Raw genomic sequence first — 21,738 nt, forward strand, 5'->3', positions numbered from 1 at the left:
CAGAAAGTGTATATACAAGTGTATGTACAAGCACTTATTGTCTACTCTTGCCTGGCTAGTTTCTCTGTTGAACTGCTAAGAAAAGATACAACGCTTGATTTCAATAAGGTTGTGAAGGGCTAGTCTCTCTGTTAAATGACTGTCTTATTCCCTTCTGTCTATAGCTGGAGTGAAGCAGGATGAGGTCAGAGCAAAGATGTCATAGCCTGGTTAGAAATGAAGAAGACCAATATTCTTCTGAGAAGGATAACTTTCTGTTATGGGAATCCATGTGTCAGATAATCAGGAGTAGGGTTTTTATATTTCATCCCCACCACTACTGCTCTACTATCATCCCTTGCTTGCATCATTGGTATTTTTCTCTTCAGCCTCTTAGGACTCTTTCACCCTCCACATACTATCAAAGTCAACATTCTAATACGCAAATATGATTACTACCCAGATTAATCTGTTATATCAAGTCCCAGAGACAATACTGAGATGTTCCAGATTGGGTTGAGTAAACAGTGTGTGCATTTCCAGAAAGTTCTCTGTCACACAAGTGGTAGAACATTGGCATTAGGAGACAGAAGCATTTACATCAGAACTGTGTAGTAGCAAATTGTTTAATATATGCAGCTGTAAAACAGGTAAAACTGGTACGGTACTTCTAGAGGTTCTAAATGCATGCAGTGCACGACCTCCAGTAAATATTGGCTGTTATTTATGACTTATCACATTCTAATTGCTATTCTCCCTTACTCATTAACTGTAAGATAAGTGTATGTTAATTATTTTTATTTTATTGTGGGTGACATTGTAATTGATTACTTCTCCGTCTTTCCAATATACCTCCAATGACAAAGAGGTAGAAACTGCCTTACTTTTTGCTTACCTTGAGACTTGCATATTACTTGGTAACTCAATTAAGATTTGAATTGAGCCACAAGCAAGAGTCAGAACCTGACTTGTTTCTTTTCTGGTGGGAGGGGAATTGGATTAGTTGCACTGGTCCCCGGAACATGAGCGCGCCCTCACTCGAGGACAAGGTGGCACAACGTCGGCTTTCACAGTTTTAGATTATTGATTCTAATCCTGCCTCTTCCCACCCATGCACAAATCGCATCTCACTACAGAAAGAGATAATACTCTACACAAACACATACACGGGGTGGGGAACTCGAAGCTTAAGGTGTCAATACACCATGGCACACACACTTCAAGGTACAGGCTGCAGAGAAGGCACAAGCAGAAAAAAAAATAAAGGGAGTCAGAATATTACTCAGCAATCAAAAAAGATAAACTCATGCAATTTGCAGCAACATGGATGGAGCTGGAAGGGATCATGCTCAGTGAAATAAGTCAGAAAGAAAAAGAAAAATACCAGATGGTCCCACTCATAGCAGGAATTTAGAAAACCTAAATAAGGGACCAGGAAAAAGACTAAGTAATACAAAGTGAAAATCAAAATCAACAAGCAACTATAAACCAGAGACACACTATAGAGGGAGAGTAGGGATTGGGGTCAAAATAAGGGGGGTGGGAATTGTATGGGGAATATAACCAAAATGAAAATGCATACATTGTGCAAAAATGAAAAACGATGTAAGATTTATGTAAAATAAAATTAAAAAAAAAGTAAAGGGAGTCGATGGACAGTAGGGTCCGGATCGTTCCCACATCTTCAACTCTACGTGTGTCCCTAGTTCAGGGCACTGCAGGATCCTCGAGAAAACCAAGGTAAGCACAGATCTTTGCGCAAGCCTGTCATAACTGGGGACTACGGTGACAGCTGAAACAGGGGTGTCTGCAAGCTGCGGGTTTTCTCGTGTCCAGATTCACACTTCCTGGGGCGCAGCAGAGCCTCTCCCGGGCCCACGCGCGCGCACCCGCAGTTTCCGATTCCGGAGCAGGATTCTCTGGGCACCGCCCCCGGGAGCGCCGAGCGAGGCGCGCGCGCGCGCAGGCTCCGGGCCGTGCCACCTGGGATCCGGGCGCGCAGTGTTGGGGTTCGTTTCTGTTGGACCCAGCTTCCGGAACCGGGACTTCTTCCGCCTGCCCTTGAGGTCCCGGCTGCCCTGAGCGCGCCCCGAGCTTTCGGAGCTGCGGCACCCGCCTCTGCGCCCCTGCCTCCTGCTAGGGCGGCGGCTCCGTCGCGGCGGGCCGGACCCCGGAGCGCCCCCCATGGCGGGGCAGCTGGTGGAGGTCGATGGCGGGATCATGGAAGGGGTGAGTGCGGAGCCCCCGGGAAGGCGGGTTGCTTCTGCAGCCCTGCTGGAGGAGGGCTTTCGCGCTCACGTTGTCTTTTCTCTCCGCTCGCGCACCCTTGGCAGGGCGGGCAGATCCTGAGGGTCTCCACGGCCCTGAGCTGTCTCCTGGGCCTCCGCTTGCGGGTGCAGAAAATCCGAGCCGGCCGCAGCACCCCGGGCTTGAGGTACCTCGGGGCTCTGGGGCGGGAGGGCGGGTAGGGGTTGTCCTGGGGCTGAGGCCTGGGGCGGTGGGGGCGGGACTGGGGTTGCGGGGTCGGAGCTGGAGGTGTGGCTGGGGGGCGCGAGGTGGGCGGATTCCGGATTTGGGGTAACTGAAGGCGGGGTGGCAGCGTCCCGGGGAATGGCGATCCTGCTTGGGCCATTAGCTGTAGCCTGGGATGGGAATTTTTTTTTTTTTAATTTTTAAAATTATTTTTAAAAATTTTTACTTCGTTCATTTTTTAAAAATATTTGCTTCCCCCCACCCCCTCAGGTGTAGTCCCCATAGAGTTTCCTTCCACAATGCACCCGTGCACCATCACCTCAGTCCCTTGTGCTCCTCCCTCCCTCCCTCTGATCCCTCTCCCTCCTCCTCCCCTGCAGGATGTCTCTGATGTATAATTGCTTTTGCTTGGTTGTGTTTTGTACTGTTATTATTTTTTACACTGATGTCTTATTTGGTTCCCCTATATTCCTGCTATAAGTGAGACCATCCGGTATTTTTCTTCTTCTTTCTGGCTTATTTCACTGAGCATAATTCCTTCTAGCTCCATCCACATTGCTGCAAATTACATGAGTTTATCTTTTTTGATTGCTGACTAATATTCCATTGTGTATATGTACCACATCTTCCTGATCCAGTCATCTATTTTTGGGCATCTGGGTTGTTTCCAGGTTTTACGTATTGTAAATAGTGCTGCAGTAAACATAGGGGTGCAGGTGTTCTTTGGAATCAGTGTTTTTGTGTCCTTTGAGTAGATCCCTAGTAGTGGAATTGCCGGATTGTATGGTAGCTCCATTTTTAGTAGACTGAGGAACCTACAGACAGCTTTGGAATGTGAATTCTTAAAAGCCTCAAGACGCAGGTTTAGAAAATAGGAGCACGTTTTCTCTATGTATGTATTTTGTGCGAATAGGACCATGTTGTCTCAATCCCTGAAGAGTTCATCTTTAAAACGTTTCCCAGCTTCACCAAACATTCCAAGGCCTGGAGAGTCTTGAATGGGCAGAACTGCCTTTAGGGCAGAGGAACAACACTTTTTAACCAATGTGTTCTTTGCTTCCACACATTTTAGAATCTAGGAACAGGGATTCACTGAGATGTTTGATTCCAGTTTCCAATCAAACCTCTAGGGAAAAAGCTGAGACTAGGACCAACATTACTGGTTGTGCAGAGGAGAAAATGTTGACACTTTGACCTCATTTACTCGGCCGTAAATTAGGTGTGCCTCTAGATAAGCTTCAGGTATGTGCACCTCTTAGAAAAGCACTTAGGTTGAAGCCAAACTGATCTCTTTGTATGAATTTTGTGTAATTATATTCCATTGTAATAGATCATTTATCTCTTAGCTTTTAATTTTATTACACTCCATTTTGAAATTATTAAAAGCTAGTCATTGTTATGGAGGAATATTAATTTCCTTCGTCACAGCAGCTGTTTGATCGTTTAGTAATAGGGGAATACGATTCATTAAGACTGTGTAGAAACTTTACTGTTAGTTTGCTTGGGCTGCCATAAGGAAATACTACAGACTGGGTGGCCTGAACAACAGAAATTTATTTCCTCACAGTTCTGGAAGACAGAAGACCATGATCAAGGTGCCAGCAAAGTTGGTTTCCTTTGAGTATCAAAAGGGAGATATTGGTCCAGGCCTCTGTCCTTGAGTTGGAGACGGCCATTCTCTCACTGCTGCTTTATCTTGTCTATATGGGCATCTCTTTGTGCCCATGCAGCCCCTGGTGTCTGTCTGTCCTAATCTCTTTTTATAAAGATACCAGTGAGATGGTTTAGGACCCACCATAAATGCCTCTCTTTAATCATCCCTTCCAGATCTATCTCCAGGTACAGTCACATTCTTGGCTAGGTGCAGTGAGTTTAGTCTTCAACATAGGAATTTTCAGGTGTAGGGTAAGGTAAGGTAAAAAGTATCAGGCTTTTCTGCCCTCCCACCATTAGGATAGATGGTGGATTCCTGCGGTCCTGAATGCATGCCTGATGGCGGGTACCTGGAATAGGGTGTGGGTAAGTGGGTACACCTGGGCTGAGACTGCACTTGTATGGGCGGCGTCACGGGGACGCCAGCAGAACCATAGGAGAAGCAGGAGAGCAGAGAAGCAGAGAGAATGTCAGAGAGCCCAAAAAGAGCGAAGACTTGCTGGGGGCTGGGAATCCTGCCAGCCTCCTGGCCCCCCCACCCCGGCACCCCTTACCTCATCTGTTCGGATCATAGAGATCCTGCTCTGGCCCTTCCTGCTGTTACATCAGGGAACACGGTTCTGCCCATAACAGATGCCATAAATTATTTGGTAGAATGAGACTAGTGGCTCTTAGGTAGTTTACTTTCTTTTGCACACTTTTCATTTGCAACAATATATGAGTGTATGTGTTTGTAGGCAAAATAACTGGTCTGGAAGGAACCCTTAAAATGATGAAGGTTAACAGGTAGCCCATAGTCTCATGCATAAGATCCAAAATGAAACCTTAACACTGAAGATATAGCACTTGCTGTTTTCTTGCCATTGCAGTTTTATAAATGTGTCATAAAATGTGGGGATATAGGCACTCTGAATGCACACGTTTTGATGCAGTATTATGACCTGAAGGCCTCAACATTTATCTGGACTGGAAATGATTCGAGATTTGTGTGATGGGCAGCTGGAGGGGGCAGAAATCGGCTCAACAGAAATAACGTTTACACCAGGGAAGATCAAAGGTGGAGTCCACACAGCAGATACCAAGACAGCCGGGTATGTGTTGCTTATATTCCTCTTTTTTTTTTTTTTTAAAGATTTATTTTATTTATATAAGAAACGGGGTACAGGCCAGATGTGCTGGAGGGTGAGGGTATTCACCAGAGACAGTGGGGAACAGAACAGGCAGACTGACGATATACACTGCTGAGGGGAGCAGTGGGCGAGATGGGAGAGGTCTGCTTCACTATGTGGGTTGCTCTGGCGCTGGCGGGGATCGAACCGGCACTGCAGAGGCTGCGGACAGCTTCACAGCGCTGTGCTCAACTGCCTGTGCCACCAGGGAGGCCCCTATATTCCTCTTAAGTAATGACTTTGGTATTAGAGTCACAGTCCCATCCAGGTACTACCTGGTACTGGACAAATTGCTTAACCTCTTTGAACTTTAGTTTTCTCATTTTTAAAATGGAGGTAAAACACTTAACTTTCAGGGATAGAGACCATAAGTTTGGGTACAGCTCATTGCTTTTAAATTATAGTTATGTCTGGAATTTTCTCCTGTGTATAACATAGTATATTTCTTTACCTTTTATTTAGAAGTTAAATATCTGAAAATGATTAAGTTTTCATGAGCTGTACTCTTTGAGTTGAAACAGATTTAGTTCTTGGCTTATAGCTAGGTATCATATTCTTCTACTTTTAGTCTAGGTATTTTTGTTATTTTTTAATTTTTAAATAATTTTTAATACTTAGGCAACCCTATTTAGAAATTTTCAGGTATGATCTTGGCTTTACCCATTGGAAAATGGATATTAACAATTACATGGAGCCTTTATTATTTTTCAGGAATCCCTCCTATTGACAAAACATGGGGAGCAACTTTTGTATTTTCTGGTTATTTAGCTGGTTGCTATTGTAAGCAACCTCCTTTTGTCAAAGTCTTACCCATTTACTAGGATATTTGATAAAATAAGAAGTAGTGCTGGGAACCTGATGCCAGTTTGTTTCAGAAATAACTGTTTTAATGGATTGATTCTTTAGTTAAAGAAAATGTTTACTGATCATTGAGATTTGAATTGTGATGTGACTCAACTTCTATGAAAAGGTACCTGTTGCTGGGCCTAAGGTGAAGTTTGCTAAGTGAGAACTTTTCAAGGGGATTAGAAAATTTTTAATATCTTTATAGTCAGCATATTGTTATGGGCATTTTCTTGTACAAAAAGGGGGAAAGGAGTTAATAAGCTATCTAAAATTGAACTAAAACAGAATCATAGAATTTTGAAAATGCAAGAGGAAAAGTAGAAACCTTGTATTTCAACCCTTTTTCTACTTTGCATTAGAAGCAGAAAGTCTCAATGATGAGACCTGTGATGAGAATGAAAACTCAGGTGTTAAGTGATTTCCACAAGTCGGGGGCAGAGCTAGACTTAGGATGTAGGTCTCCTGTCTGCTAATCAACTAGAATGGGTGGGAAATGACTTTTAAATTGACAATCCAGCTCCATTTAGACAACCAAAAAAAAGTGTGTTCCTAGGAAGAAAATATTTTTTATTTACATTCTAACATTTTTATCCCTGACTGTGATTGCAGTGCCACATATTTTCTCAAGTGTCCACCTTTGATTTTACAATTCTTTATTCTTCTAAATTAAGGTTTTCTTTACTATTCTCAGACTCTGATTTTTAGGGTGGAGAAGAAATACTTTATGTGTTGAATTCCTCAGAGAATGTCAACCATGAGAATTTTAGTAGTTTTAAACCTATGTTTATATTAAACTAGATTTTTTTTTTAAAGATTTATTTATTCATACAAGCACTGGGTATAATCAGAAGCGCGGGAGGGTGAGAGAATTCACCAGAGACAGAGCGGGGAACAGAACAGGCAGACCGACAAAATACACTGCTGAGGGGAGCAGCGGGCGGCAGGAGAGGTCTGCGCGCCATGTGGGACCCTCCTCCGATGGCCGGGGAGAAGCTGGGGATCCAACCAGCACTGCAGAGGCTGCGGGCAGCTTCGCAACCCAGCACTCAACCGCTGCGCCACTGGGGAGGCCCTATTTAAAATTTCTGAATTTTTTTTTTATTTGCTCCTAGATTCAGCTCCTTCAGAAGAGGAATTATATTGCATTGATTTTCCTTTTAGGTTGCGTGACACATTACACAGTTACTAAATATTTATTGAAATACTGAAATACATTTTCAGTGATAGACTTTCTACTTCTTTTTCTTTTTTTGAGACTTTCTGTTTCTAATGCATGCGCTCTACATGCCACAAGAAACTTAAAAAATGCCTGTCATTTGGTGTGTAGAGGCTATGTTAAACTCCAAACTCTAATCTGTTTAAGAATATAATTGCTTTCGTTTGTCTCTGGAGAAGGGAGATAATGACTCATTTGGAAAATCTGACCAAGTATTTTATAAAGTAGTTCATGTTCTGTAATTATTTGTCATAGTTTCTTGCTTTATTTGACTATTATATAACCAAGCGGAAGTGAGTATAACAAGCAGTATTTTCTTAAAACATTTTCTGTGTGATGATAAGACTCATAACTGAGTCTTTGTAAATTATTATTCTATCATCTCATGTACTCCACAGCAATAGGAACTATACCTTAACCTGCTGCTAGAATGTTCCTTATGCTTATTGGATTTTTACATACAATCATTTGACTATTTCTAGAATGTTAAGGACTGCCTCAGATCATACAGCTTACACGTTTATTATTGGATTTGACCCCAGGATTGCTTTTTCATTTAAGACTAGTTCCTTCTGTGAAGTATTGTCTTTGGGATTCAGGATTTTATTTCAGATACTGAAGTGGTTTTTAACTTTAAACTTGAAGGCATCTACCCACCTTCTCAGTTGTCTGTGCTTCAGCAAATGTGGTATATAGTGCTAGTGCTTTCTTGAGACTTCAAAAGGAAAACGTAGCTAAGGCTGTTCTATCCTCTCCTTAGGAGCGTGTGCCTCTTGATGCAGGTCTCCATGCCCTGTGTTCTCTTTGCTGCTTCTCCATCAGAACTTCGTTTGAAAGGTGGCACAAATGCTGAAATGGCACCACAGATTGATTACACAGCAATGGTAATGTTGACGAACTAAGATTATCTTGTATGTCCTTCTGAATCTCCATTCTCTATTTAAATATACGCTCAGTGTTTTTTGGTATATATCTGTTCCTCGTGTCTATTCCTATTATAGGAGAGACTGAGAAATTATGCTTCCTTTAGATTTTATGTTTTATCTTAGAGCAGTGTTCATTATGAATTCTTTAAAAACTGCCAGTGTAATTATTGAAGTGTATATTTCATATAACATTTACTATATAAATCAGTAATTTTATAAATATAGCAATTATAATTTGGAAGAAAAACTCAAAACAAGAATGAAATACTACGTTTGGCATGTGTTGGTGAGGATATGGAGACATTGGAACCCTTGCACATTGTAGCTGGGACTGCAATATGGTACAGCTCCTGTGGAAAACTGTATGAAGGTTCCTCAACAAATTAAAAATAGAAGTACCATATCATTCAGCAGTTCCATTTCTGGGTATTCAAAAGAGTTCCAATCAGAGTCTCAAAGATATTTTAGAATTCCCATGTTCACCACAAGACTGTTCATTATTGCAACATGTGAAGACAACCTAAATGTCCATTACTAGATGAATGAGTAAAGAAAATGTGATGTCTACAATGGAATACTATTCAGCCTTTAAAAAAAATTCTGGAATATGACTATACAGGTGGACCTTGAGTGCATTATGCTAAGTGAAATCAGCCAGTCGTGTATAGGCCAGTTCTGGCATGATTCTACTTATGTGAGGTTACTCTAAAGTAGTCAAATTCATAGAATGAAAGTGGATTGGTAGCTGGAGAAAAGCAGTGAGTTACTAATGAGTGTACATAATGTTTCAAGATGAATAAGCTCTAGAGATTTATTCTATAATGTTGTACCCATAGTCAATTATAATTTTTGTGCACTTAAATTTATCAGAAGGGTAGAACTCATGTTAAATGTTCTTACCATGTCAAATTAAACAATTAAATATATTGTGACTGTACATTTTTAAAATGATAAAACCATATTTATGCCCATGCAACTAGTGAGAGAAAAGTGGTATCTTTTTTTCCCCTCCAGATTTATTTTGGTGTAATTATTCAGTCTTTTTAGTGTAAGTTCTATGACTTTTGATATATGTTTGTGAACCAGCTACTATAATCAAGATATTGAATTACTGTGAAAAATTCCTCCACATACTTTTGCAGTGATTCCTATACCCCCCTTATCCCCTCAGTTTTTTGCAACTACTGATGTTTTTTGTCAGTTTGCCTTTTTTCCCCAGAAATCATATAAAAAAATGAAACATGTGGCATGTATTCCATAGAGATGGAATATATTATGTATAATATAATATTTTGGAGATTCATGTTTTGCTTGTATCAGCAATAAAAGTGAAGCCGTATTCTGTTCATGGATATCCTATATGGTTGGTTCATCCATTTATCTGTTGAGTGGACATTTGGGATGTTTTCACTTGGGGCAGTTATGAATAAAGCCATTATAAATGCATACAGGTGTTTTTTTGTGTGGGCACATAAGTTTAAATTACTCTTGGGTAAGTATTTAGTAGAAGGATTGCGGGGTTATAATACAGTGTATATATGTCTGACTTTATGAGACACCTAAATTGTTTTGGCATCCAACACGATAACATTATTTTGTATTTTTTACTAGCACTATATGAAAATTATAGCTCTTCTGCTGCTTCTGCTTCTTCCCCAGCACTTGATATTCTCCACTTTTAACGAGAAGGCTGTTTTAGTTGTTTTTTTTTTTTTACCATTTTAATAGATGGTATAATCTTTAAATTCAATTTGATAGGACAGTGAAAATTAAATTTTATTTCCCTTTATCTAGTTATTCCACTACAAGGAAATAACCCTAATTATATATTAGAAGATGCAGCATAAGATAAATATAGGGCCTGCCTGGTGGCGCAGCGGTTGAGCGCTGGGTTGCGAAGCTGCCCGCAGCCTCTGCGGCACCGGTTCGATCCCCGGTTGCTCCTCGGCCACCGGAGGAGGGTCCCACATGGCGCGCAGACCTCTCCTGCCGCCCGCTGCTCCCCTCAGCAGTGTACTTCGGTCCTTCTGCCTGCTCTGCTCCCCGCTCTGGCTCTGGTGGGTTCTCTCACCCTCCCGTGCTTCTGACTGTACCCAGTGCTTGTATAAATAAATAAATAAAAAAAAAAAAAGATAAATATAAATGTCAAAAGTATTAGACTAGCGCATTATATGCTGTAATTGTCATTATATAATATATATTATTATGTAGTAAGGAAAACTTGGAGGGTAGTTAGGGAAATCATGCTAGAATGTCATGCAGTCATTCAGATATTGTGTAGGAAGAATTTTATGATACTGGAAAAGTGCCTCTGTTTATATACTTTTTATTTTATTTTATTTTTTAAAGGTTAAGAATAGCCAAGATATTCTTTTTTTTTTTTTTTTTAAGATTTATTTATTTATATAAGCACTGGGTACAGTCAGAAGTGCGGGAGGGTGAGAGAATGCACCAGAGCCAGAGCGGAGAGAACAGGCAGACTGACGAAGTACACTGCTGAGGGGAGCAGAGAGTGGCAGGAGAGGTCTGCGCGCCATGTGGGACCCTCGCCCGGTGGCCGGGGATCGAACTGGCAGTACAGAGGCTGCGGGCAGCTTTGCAACCCAGCGCTCAACCGCTGCACCACAAGGGAGGCCCTGTTTATATACTTTTTAAATGGAAAAATAATAAAACATTGCATATGCAGTAAGAATTCAACTGTATAAGACAAAATGAGGAGGCAGGATGGAATGCTGTTTATCCACACATTCTCATTTTGTACAGTATACTATTCTGGGAAGGTTTAGGAAGTATTGGCCTTTGTCGTAAAATAATGACTGAGTTCAAATATTCTGAATTTTGATTCCTCTTTCATCAGATAAGATTTGCACAGCCTGATAAACTGTTGAATTTTCAATTTCAATTACCTGCCTGTTATTTTGTTTGAAAATAGAACTAGCCTAAACATATATATTGCTGTTTATTTATACTATCTCATTACTAACTCAATGCTTCTGTTTAACAGATATACTTGTTGAATCGATGAATATTGGTAGTTAAAGTGACAAACTTATTTTTCAGGTTTTCAAGCCTATTGTTGAAAAATTTGGTTTCAGATTTAATTGTGACATTAAAATGAGGTAAGTTGCTTGTTTCTCAGTCTTTTGACCCACTACTTATGTGAAAACTATTAGAAAACTTAGATCTTAGGAAACTACCCTTTTGGCACCCAATTTATACATTAGATTCCTTGTAGGAGATAATTATGCTTTGTGACTCGGAAACATTCACCAGAAGGGGTGTGGAAGCTTGAAAGCAGTTACCTAGGATATACACTTGTTTCTTGGGAGAAATATTTCTACTGAAACACCTTCATCTTCAGTGTCATTCCGTACTCAGCACAGACTGAAGACTCACTGTGTGCAGACAAGTGGAGTAGGCAGGGTCATAAAAGGGATTTACTTCCACAATGCAATCATAATTGTTTTTCTGAGAAACGCAACAGGCATTTAAGTCTTCCCTTCTGTCACATAATTACAAAGCTTGATTTCTTGGTGGGGAGTTTAAGTGCTTTGCAGTATTGTTCCAAGAATATCCCTCTACCTTATTCTCCTTCCCTGCCTTTCAACACACCATATATTCTAACTGCTATTAGGTTTCTTGCTGTTCCTTAAACATACTTAGTGTCTCCTGACTTTCATGTCTTTGCTTATGTTTTTTCCTCTTCTTCTCTCCTAAAAATTGGAAATCCTTTATTGTTTCAAAACAAAACTTGTAATTTCTAGTGTGAACTGTCCCTAAGTGTGCCTCAGAGAGTGCCTGGAGAGTACTTGGGGCCAGCTGATCAGATGGGGAACTGCTTGCGAATCAGGAGCTTTGTCATCTCTCTCTGGGTATTCTCAGCATCTTCTGTAGTATAAATGGAACTAAATACTTCAGTTAAAATTTTACTAGTGTTCAGCTACTTAAATATTCATCCTTTATTTATTGAGCCCTGCTATGTCCCAGACATTGTTTTAGGAATTTGGCAGGAACAAAACAAAGGTCTGCCATTTAAGGGCTATTATTCTAAATGGCAATGTCAAATAGAATTTTCTAACTTGACAGCAATGCTGCCTGTCTGTGCTGTCCAAATGGTAGTCCTAGCCACATGTGACTGTTGAGCACCTGAAATCTGGCTAGTGTGATGGGGAGCTGAAGTTTAATTTTTATGTACTTTAAATTTAAATAGTCACATGTAGTTTGAGGCTAACATTGGAAACACAAATCTCAAACATTTTCATTTCTACCATGAGTCATATGTTTGGATATCAGTTATGTTTTTATAAATACTGAGCTTTATTTTCGTTATGCAGTTTATGTGAATGCTTGTCATACTTTTCATAGGGGCTACTACCCAAAAGGGGGTGGTGAAGTGGTTGTTCGAATGTCACCAATTAAACAGTTGAACCCAATAAATTTAACTGACCGTGGCTCTGTGACTAAGATATATGGAAGAGCTTTTGTCGCTGGTGTTTTGCCATTTAAAGTAAGTTGGCTAGATGGTATGTATATCTTGATAACTATGATGTCATTTAAATTTTAATTTATTAAAAATGTAATGTTTATTTTTTTAACATTTATTTATGCATACAAGAACTGGGATACAGGGCAGAGGTATGGGGGGGTGAGCGGATTCACCAGAGACAGAGTGGGGAACAGAACAGGCAGATTGACGGAAACACACTGCTGAGGGGAGCATCGGGCGAGGCAGGAGAGGTCTGCTACGCCACGTGGGTAGCTCCCTGGCTGGGGATCCAACTCGTACCACAGTGGCTGCAGATAGCTTCATTGGTTGCGTCTTAACCCCTTGCGCCACCAGGAAGGCCAAAAATGTAATGTTTTGACAAATCTTTTCATTAAATTTTTTTCTTAAAATTCAATGCTCTCTATGTATTCTCCTGGACCATGAGTTTCTGCTTGGGTTCTTCTGGGATATCTTGTTCTTCTGTGCAATAATCTGCTCTTTCTTAGTAAGGATCCTCTCAGTGTGGTAAGAAGAGCTCTTGTATGGGTTAATCCCACCGTGAGCTCCCAAAGTTGTACGCTGCCTCTTAGGGGCATTGTCCATCTGGATGTGCTCAATGGCCCGAGAATCTCCATCTAATTTCTTAAGTCCAGCGTTACGATCTGCATTTTGTAACATGTACAATAAAAATTAATTTGTGGGCTACCAACCACTGTCCAGCTCCAGTGTTTGACCAGGACATATCTGCCAGGGCCACCATTGCAGCTGTGGAATGCATGTCTTGCTTCTATAAAGTGACATCCTTTAGACACTTGGAGGCTTTTTGCATATACTTACCCTTGATAGCCTGGGCAGTTTCACAAATGTTCTTAAAATGAACATGAAGATTTGAATATCTTGAATTGTATGATTTTGTAGAGTTTTGTGGTTAAGTGAATTTTTTTCAGAGAGCACCTGAGGCCTCTTTTAGAAAGAGCAATAATTTTTACTCTTGAAAATCAGATTTTTAGATAATGCATGTAAAAGTTTCTGATTCTTTTATATATTTTTATTTATTTTAAGATTTATTTATTTATGCATACGAGAGCTGGGGTACAAGCCAGAGGTGCAGGGGGTGAGAGGATCACCAGAGACAGAGTGGGGAACAGAACAGGGAGACTGACCGAAACACACTGCTGAGGGGAGCAGCAGGTGAGACAGGAGAGCTCTGCTGTGCCATGTGGGTTGCTCCCTGGCCGGTTAGGGGATCGAAATGGTGCTGCAGAGGCTGCGGATTGTTTCATAGTATGGTGCTTAACCCCTTGCGCCACCAGGGAAGCCCCTCCTTTATATATTTTTAAAGGCTTGAAATTAGTTGTCAAAATAATCATTCATTTTATTCTATTTTTCTGTCTTGCCAAAATAGGTAGCAAAAGATATGGCGGCGGCAGCTGTGAGGTGCATCAGAAAAGAGATCAGGGACCTGTATGTTAACATTCAGCCCATTCAGGAACCTAAAGACCAAGCTTTTGGCAACGGAAGTGGAATAATGTGAGACAATTTGCTTTTTCCAAGACATTGGTGGAGAGCCCTGCAATACTTCCTCTATTTAAATTAAAAACTTTTTTGTTTAAATTTGTACTTTGGGGAAGATACATTAAAGGGCATTTCTACCTAAAACAATATAATAAATAAGATGGTTATTTTATTCTGAATTTTAATCTGAGGATGATTTTTCTTTTTTATTTATTTATTTATGCATTCAAAGCTGGGGTGTAGGCCAGAGGTGTGGAGGTTGAGAGGATTCACCAGAGACAGAGTGGGAGACAGAACAAGCAGACTGACTGAAATACACTGCTGAGGGGAGCAGTGGATGACGCAGGAGAGGTCTGCTGCACCATGTGGGTAGCTTACTTGCTAGGGATTGAATTTGTGTTGCAGTGGCTGCAGATAGCTTCATAGGTTATGTGTTAACCACTTGTGCCACCAGGGAGGCCCTGGTTTGTCTTTTTAAGATTTTATTTCTTTTTGTGTAGAAGAACTGGGCTCTAGGCCAGAGGGTGCAGGGGGTGAGAGGATTCTCCAGAGACAGAGTGGGGAGCAAAACAGGTAGATCTACTGAAATGCACTGCTAAGTGGAGCAGTGGGCAAAACAGGAGAGGTCTCCTGAGCCATGTGGGTTAGCTCCCTGGCTGGGGATCGAACTCAGGCTGTTTCGGTGGGCCTTTGCAGTGATAGGGGTTAGACTTAACCCCTAGCCACCAGGGAGACCCCTGGTTTGTCTTTTATTACATTGTAAGAGACCTTTCATTTATACAGTGAACTTAAATGTTTGTTAATGAGATGTTAGCCTTTGAAGCTGATTCTAAGAGAAATATTTCCACTTACTCTTCTTTACCTCATATGTAAAAGCAAATAAATTTGAACATGGCAAAGATTTCTTTAGAAAAGAGAAATAACTATTAATCCAAATAGGAATTATTGATATAAGTATTATAAAAATTCTTTAATTGATATTTTTGAAGTATCATGGTAACTTGTAGATACTTGAATGTTAAAATCTCCTCAGCATTTCTAATAAAGGGTTGAAAATACTTTACATATGATAATATATAAAGATTATAAAGCAAAGCCAAAGATCTCTGTTGAGATTCCTGTTCATTCAAGGTAATCTTAAAATACTGGTACAGTAAAATGGTACCACTAAGAGTTGTGATGTAGCTTCTGAAAGCCATTTCTTACCTGTGAGTGGATTTGAATCAGGTGTCAGAAGTGGTGGAGGATACTAATGCCCTGATGAAGATAGACAATGAATATTTATTGCATGGGCAGTAATATATTTTTTTTCTATTCCTATATAGCATTATTGCTGAGACATCCACAGGGTGTTTGTTTGCTGGATCATCACTTGGTAAACGAGGTATAGATTGAGTCCTTACTTCACAATACTGTGTGAAATTCTTTTAATTGTCAAGATTAGAATTAGATAGAATGACAGATTACAGGTTTGAAAGGTTAGGGTTAACTGATTCTATTTTAGAGTCACATTTTCAGCCTTTTTCCCCAGCTTACGACCCATGAACCATCGCCATATTCTCTTGTGTTCTTCCTTCCCCTCTGTATGCCTATATAGCATCATTGGATGTAGAAATGGCAGTGTTTATGGGGTCTACAACGATGCAAGAAAATAAAAATTAATTTTTGAAAAATTAAAAAAATACTAAATTAGAGTCTTGGAGTAGGGTCAAAGAATCTGTTTTAACAAGCTCTCTAGGCACTCTACCTTTAAGGTATAGTGAAATTTGAGAATTAGTGATCAAACACATATTAATGAGTTAGGTGCAGTATCTACAATAATCTTAAGAAGGCATCTGGTATCTACAACAGTCTTGAGAAGATAAAAATAACACACAATATAAAGCAGACATTATGAGTGCTTGCCAGGCATTGGGTTGAATGTTAGTTCATTTTATTTCTATTATCATTGGGTACCAGCATGTGCCAGGTACTGGGATTCAGAAATGAGAGCCACTCCTCCTGCTTCCTGGCATAGTCTGGGAGAGGAGACAGGTCAGTGCTGTGAGTGTGGTATCCCCAGGGTGCCTTAGCAACACAAGGAGAATAGTTAGTTCTTTTTTGGGGCCTGATTAACTCCAGCTCTAGCTTCTGCTATTCAGTGATTCTCTACCATGGGTTCTGTAGATAAATATAAATTAACCACATAGAAAAGTGAGATCTAAGGAAGAAGAACAAAGGAAAGTCTAACATAAAGAGTTCTGTGTTCAGGCAACTAAAATGATAATACATGGTTTGTGGAGGGTCTGGGTGAAGTGGAGAGAGATGAGCTTAGAGGTTGACAGAGACCAGATTTTGAAGGATTTTATTAACCATGTGGAGGAGTTAGGGTATATCCTTTAACAAAGATTTTAAGGAGAGATGTAATAGCAGATCTCAGGCAGGGTAATTCTGGTATCTGCGTGGAGGATTAGAGAAGGGGCATATAGGAGACAGGAAGACGAGAGTCTGTGATAGCAATTTAGGTCACAAATGCAGAAAGCCTACACCAAGGAATGGAGTGACTGTGATTTCATATTGTTAGATTATTCATTGTATCCCTGGCGGTCCAGCTCTCTGTAAGTTTGCTGTGGTAGAAACATGAAAGAAGCAATATGCAGATTTCTACAGACATTCTGGTTCTGTTACAGATTTTGAGATGAGGAAGGCTAACAGCTTTCAGAATGCAACATGATTTCATGAAAGTTTGTCACTGACCTGTGTTCCTGAACTATGAAACATGAATATTTGAGCTAAGGACTAGTTTCTCTTGATAAAAAAGCAGTTAAAACATATACCAGAAAAGTATTTGCATTATGCTAAGCTCTCAAAACATGAAGTATATATATAAAGATCTTGTCCTAAAATATATTGGGATAGCTCAAAGACCTAAGAAATATTGTACCAGTGCTAACTAGGATATATATTTTTTTGGCCTCTTAGTTATTCACTTTTTCATTGTTCCTGTCACAGGCGTAAATGCAGACAAGGTTGGAATTGATGCTGCTGAAATGCTCTTAGCAAATCTTAGACATGGTGGTGCTGTGGATGAGTATCTACAAGACCAGGTAATGACACTGTTAGGAAAAAGCCTTTGAACCTGTTAGATTTGCATATTTGGTAATTAGATTGAATATAAATTTTAATCATTAAACTGTCAGTCATTGAGTGCCATCTATTCAGTCAGTTTTTCAAATATTCTGGAATTTATTGCCCTCAAATTTCAGCCTTCAGCTTGACTTTGCTATAAGGCATTTGGCGCAATTGATCACTCCTTCCATCTTAAAATAATTTCTTCACAGACCTCTCAAACTTAACACATCTACTCACATTGAGAAATGCTAGTGCATATTTCTAAGTAAGATTATTTCTTATGATTTACTGTCTTGATAGATTTTGTACTACATTTTTCTGTCCTTAATCTCAAATCAGCAGTCTTATGTTTACAGATTTATTTTTCAAGATTTTTTGACCAGCTTCTTCAGAAAATTTTCCTAATTTCTAGTCTCTTCCTTCTTGTCCAAGTCTACAATCTCGGTAATTCTGTGTTAGTTATTTACCAGTTAACATGTAAGAGAGTGGAAGGAGGGCCTCCCCTGGTGGCGCAGCAGTTGAGTGCTGGGTTGCACTGCTGCCTGCAGCCAAGAGTGGAAGGAGTTTGTAAAATATCTCTGACTTGCAGAGATAGTTGGTCTGATTAAATGTATTAACTTTCAACTCTATATTTTATTGTTAAACATTAATTTAAAATCTCTATTGAGAACAGCTATTGAAAGTTTCTGTACCACAGGCTTTGAGTAATCCAGATTTCCTATCTTCTTAGACTTCTGAAAACCTAAGTGAATAAAAATGCTTTTTTAGCTATTTTGATGTTTATAGTATTTTCAGGTGGAAAACAATATAATTTTCACTCCAAGTATTAATGAATGTGTGAGAGTTTTTTCTTGGTTCTTTTTTCAATAGCTGATCATTTTCATGGCGTTAGCCAATGGAGTTTCCAGAATAAAAACAGGCCCAGTTACACTCCATACGCAAACGGCTATACATTTTGCTGAACAACTAGCAAAGGTAAGTATTACAACAAAAAATGTGGTTGATACTGATAATAGCCAATTTGGGGTGGAATTTTAATAAACAGAAAACGTAATAATAATCATATTGCTATTGCTATATAAATCCTGACCTTCATCAGTTTTCTTTTTCTTTTTTTTTAAAGACTTGTTTATTTATGCATATAAAAACTGGGGTACAGGCCAGAGGTTTGGGGGTGAGAGGATTCACCAGAGACAGAGTGGGGAGCAGAATAGGCGGGTTGACTGAAATACACTGCTAAGGGGAGCAGTGGGCGAGAGATCTGCTATGCCACGTGGGTCATCTCTGTGGCTGGGATTGCACTTATGCTACAGTGGCTGTGGATAGCTTCATAGTGCTGAGACTTAACCCATTGAGCCACCAGGGAGGCCCCTTCATCAGTTTTCTTTCTAAGAAAAGAGCTGAATTTTTTAGTAAAAAGGAATCTAACATTGTATAAACCTACATTCATACCTTTTCTACTGAATTCTTAATTTTTTTTTTAGGATTTATTTTATTTATACAATAGCTTGGGTACAGGCTAGAGGCACGGGAGGATGAGAGGACTCACCAGAGACAGAGCAGGGAACAGAACAGGCAGACTGACTGAAATACACTGCTGAGGGGAGCAGCGGGCGAGACAAGAGAGGTCTGCTGCATCATGTGGGTATCTCCCTGGCCGTTCAGGAATCAAACCAGTGCTGCAGAGGCTGTGGACAGCTTCACAAGCGCTGCGCTCAACCCACTGTGCCACCGGAGGCCCTGAATTCTTAATTTTGAAAAATTGTAAAAATTTATATTTATTTGAAACTAATATAATTTCCTTATAGAAAATAGACAAAAAAACCTGCCCGTAATATCCCCACTGTTGACATTTAAGTGTTTTCCATCTACCTTAAAAATATTTCCTCACATTTCTTTTATAGCTAATGCATGTAGCTTTATTTCTTGCCATTTTCAGTAATATGTAACATTTTCATTTTGTTATACTCATTATAATGTAATTTTATTATGAAATATAAAATTTACAATTCAAAATTTTATGTGAAGAAAAGTGATAACCTTAAGCATCTAAAAAAATTATTACAGTAATCCACACTAATAAAAAGGAAATTAAGTACTACAGGATTGCACTCAGCACAGTCACTGTTGCCCTGCTTCTAACAGTTTATTTTTATGATTCTTAATAGTATGTACTTTTTGTTGTTATTAAAAAGCATAAATAGATTTTGGTTACATTGTAAAAGACTGATACTGAAGGCAAATTACATTTGCTATTGAGAGAGAGTTAACTGTATTTTCTATCCTACTTATCCTGTATTTGTAACTATTATTTCTCTCTCTTCCCTTTTAACTGTGATCTTGATAGCAGGGACCAAGAATTCATTCAAGTCTACTTTTTTGTTTGTTTGTTTTTAAAATTATTTATATATATTTTACATCATTGTTCATTTTTGTACAGTGCTTTCTTTTCTCAGGTGTAGTCCCCATAGAATTCCCACCACCAGTTCATCCGTGCATCATCACCGTAGTTCTCTTGCTCTTCTCGCCCTCTGTCTCCCATCTCCTGCAGAATGTCTCTGATTTATAGTTACCTGTTCACTTTTGTTGTGTTGTGTTTTTTATTGTTGTTATTTTTTTTCCCTGAGCCTTTATTTATTCCCCCTATATTCCTCCTATAAGTGAAACTGTCTGATATTTTTCTTTTTCCTTCTGACTTATTTCACTGAGCATAATCCCTTCTAGTTCCATCCATGTTGCTGTGAATGGCCTGAGTTTACCTTTTTTGGTTGCTGAAGTCTTCACTTTTTACAGGACTTTGCAAGTAGTAGACATTAATATGTTATTTGTAACTTAAATAAGGGACCAGGAAAATGAATAACTATAAGAAAGTGAAAATCAAAATCAACAAAAAACTATGAACCAGAGACACTCTTTGGGGGGTAGGGGGCGGGAGGGGAGGGATTAGGGTCAAAATAAGGGGGTTGCAATTGTATGGGGAATATAAAAATAAAATTTATTATAAAAAAACAAACCAAAAAAAATGTTATTTGTGATGAATCATAGCAGAAAGTGCTGTGAACTGGAATGTATAGCTCTGGTTTCTTGTTCAGTTTTGTTGTGTTTTATAGAGTAATATAACATAGGCTGCTTCATCTTTCTGTGCCTTGGTGCTAGTAGTTCATCTATAAAAATCAGAGATTGGGGCTACAGTCCCATAAGCCTCCTTCTAAAGACTCCTTAAATTTTTGTAGTTTTCTGTAGGTTTATATGTAGCCTAGAAATTATTTCCATAACTTTCCTTTGTTTGATATTTATAAAATGCTTTTAATTTGAAGGAAAAAATGTGCATGTAACTTACATGAATAATTCGACTATCTGGATCAGAATTCAGTGTTCATTAACTCAGCACTAATTTTTAATGTCCACTGTATGTCAGTATACTACCATGTAACTCTGAAACTGGAATGATTTGTGAATATTAATATTCACTGGTACCCTAGGTAATGGTTTTCAAATTGTGTTTCAAAGAATCCTAAGGTTTTAGGCATACTTGAAATTCTTTTGCCACAAATTTAGTTGGCCAACTCATTTAGTTTTTAATTCAGTTTTGTTAGAATGAACATATCTCCAGAAAACAGTGATTGAGTTAACAACCATTTCAAAGCCAAACATGAATTTATTAACAAGTCATTTACATTAACCAGTCAAGGCTAGAATACAATGTTAATCCCAATAAAGGTGGAGGAAGATGTTAATCAGTACTTCATTCCACCTGCTTTCCCTGAAGTTAATCTTATTGTTTATTTAGGGAATAAATTGGCAAAAAAATATTGAGGGAAATTAAAGGATGATATTTATGTGACAAGATAAAGGCAGTATAAATGCTCCAGAGCTAAGTCATAGAAAAATTTTAGGAAGTAGCTAGCGGAGGTATAGTGCATTTGAATTTGATCTTTGCCCAGGCTGCCTTCCTGGGGATTCTGATTCAGTGGGTATGGGGTAGCTAGGTTGACTATACTGACAAAACTCCACAGGTTTGTCTACATTTGAGTAATAACTATGTTTCTGGAACAGAACCATTTCTGTCCAGGCTATTGAATTTCTCATGAGTCATTTGGTCTTTTTGCTTCTAGCTTTAAAATAAAATGAGTTTGATTATTAACTACCTACTTATGAGTTAGGTGCTCATCTTTTTATCCTTCTTTGTTTTCCTTATATACTAAATTTTCTTCTGGTTTCAGGCTAAATTTACTGTGAAGAAATCAGAAGATGAAGAGGATGCCTCTAAAGACACTTATGTTATTGAATGCCAAGGAATTGGGATGACAAATCCAAATGTATAGGTTATTTGCCCTTTAAATGATACCTCAATGATGTATTATA

General features: G+C 39.2%; 1 protein-coding gene across 1 annotated transcript; it reads left to right on the forward strand.

The window, feature by feature from the left end:
* Positions 1 to 2,163: 2,163 nt before the first annotated feature.
* RTCA (RNA 3'-terminal phosphate cyclase) lies at positions 2,164 to 21,698 on the forward strand (the record flags this gene model as incomplete). Its single annotated transcript, XM_084243971.1, has 11 exons — positions 2,164 to 2,208; positions 2,313 to 2,413; positions 5,052 to 5,195; positions 8,096 to 8,219; positions 11,322 to 11,380; positions 12,627 to 12,768; positions 14,153 to 14,277; positions 15,588 to 15,646; positions 17,254 to 17,348; positions 18,244 to 18,348; positions 21,597 to 21,698. The coding sequence occupies 11 exons, from the start codon at positions 2,164 to 2,166 to the stop codon at positions 21,696 to 21,698; spliced, it is 1,101 nt and encodes a 366-aa protein (XP_084100097.1).
* Positions 21,699 to 21,738: the final 40 nt, after the last annotated feature.

The sequence above is a fragment of the Talpa europaea genome (assembly GCF_964194135.1).
Source record: "Talpa europaea genome assembly, chromosome: 9".
Taxonomy (NCBI): Eukaryota; Metazoa; Chordata; class Mammalia; order Eulipotyphla; family Talpidae; genus Talpa; species Talpa europaea.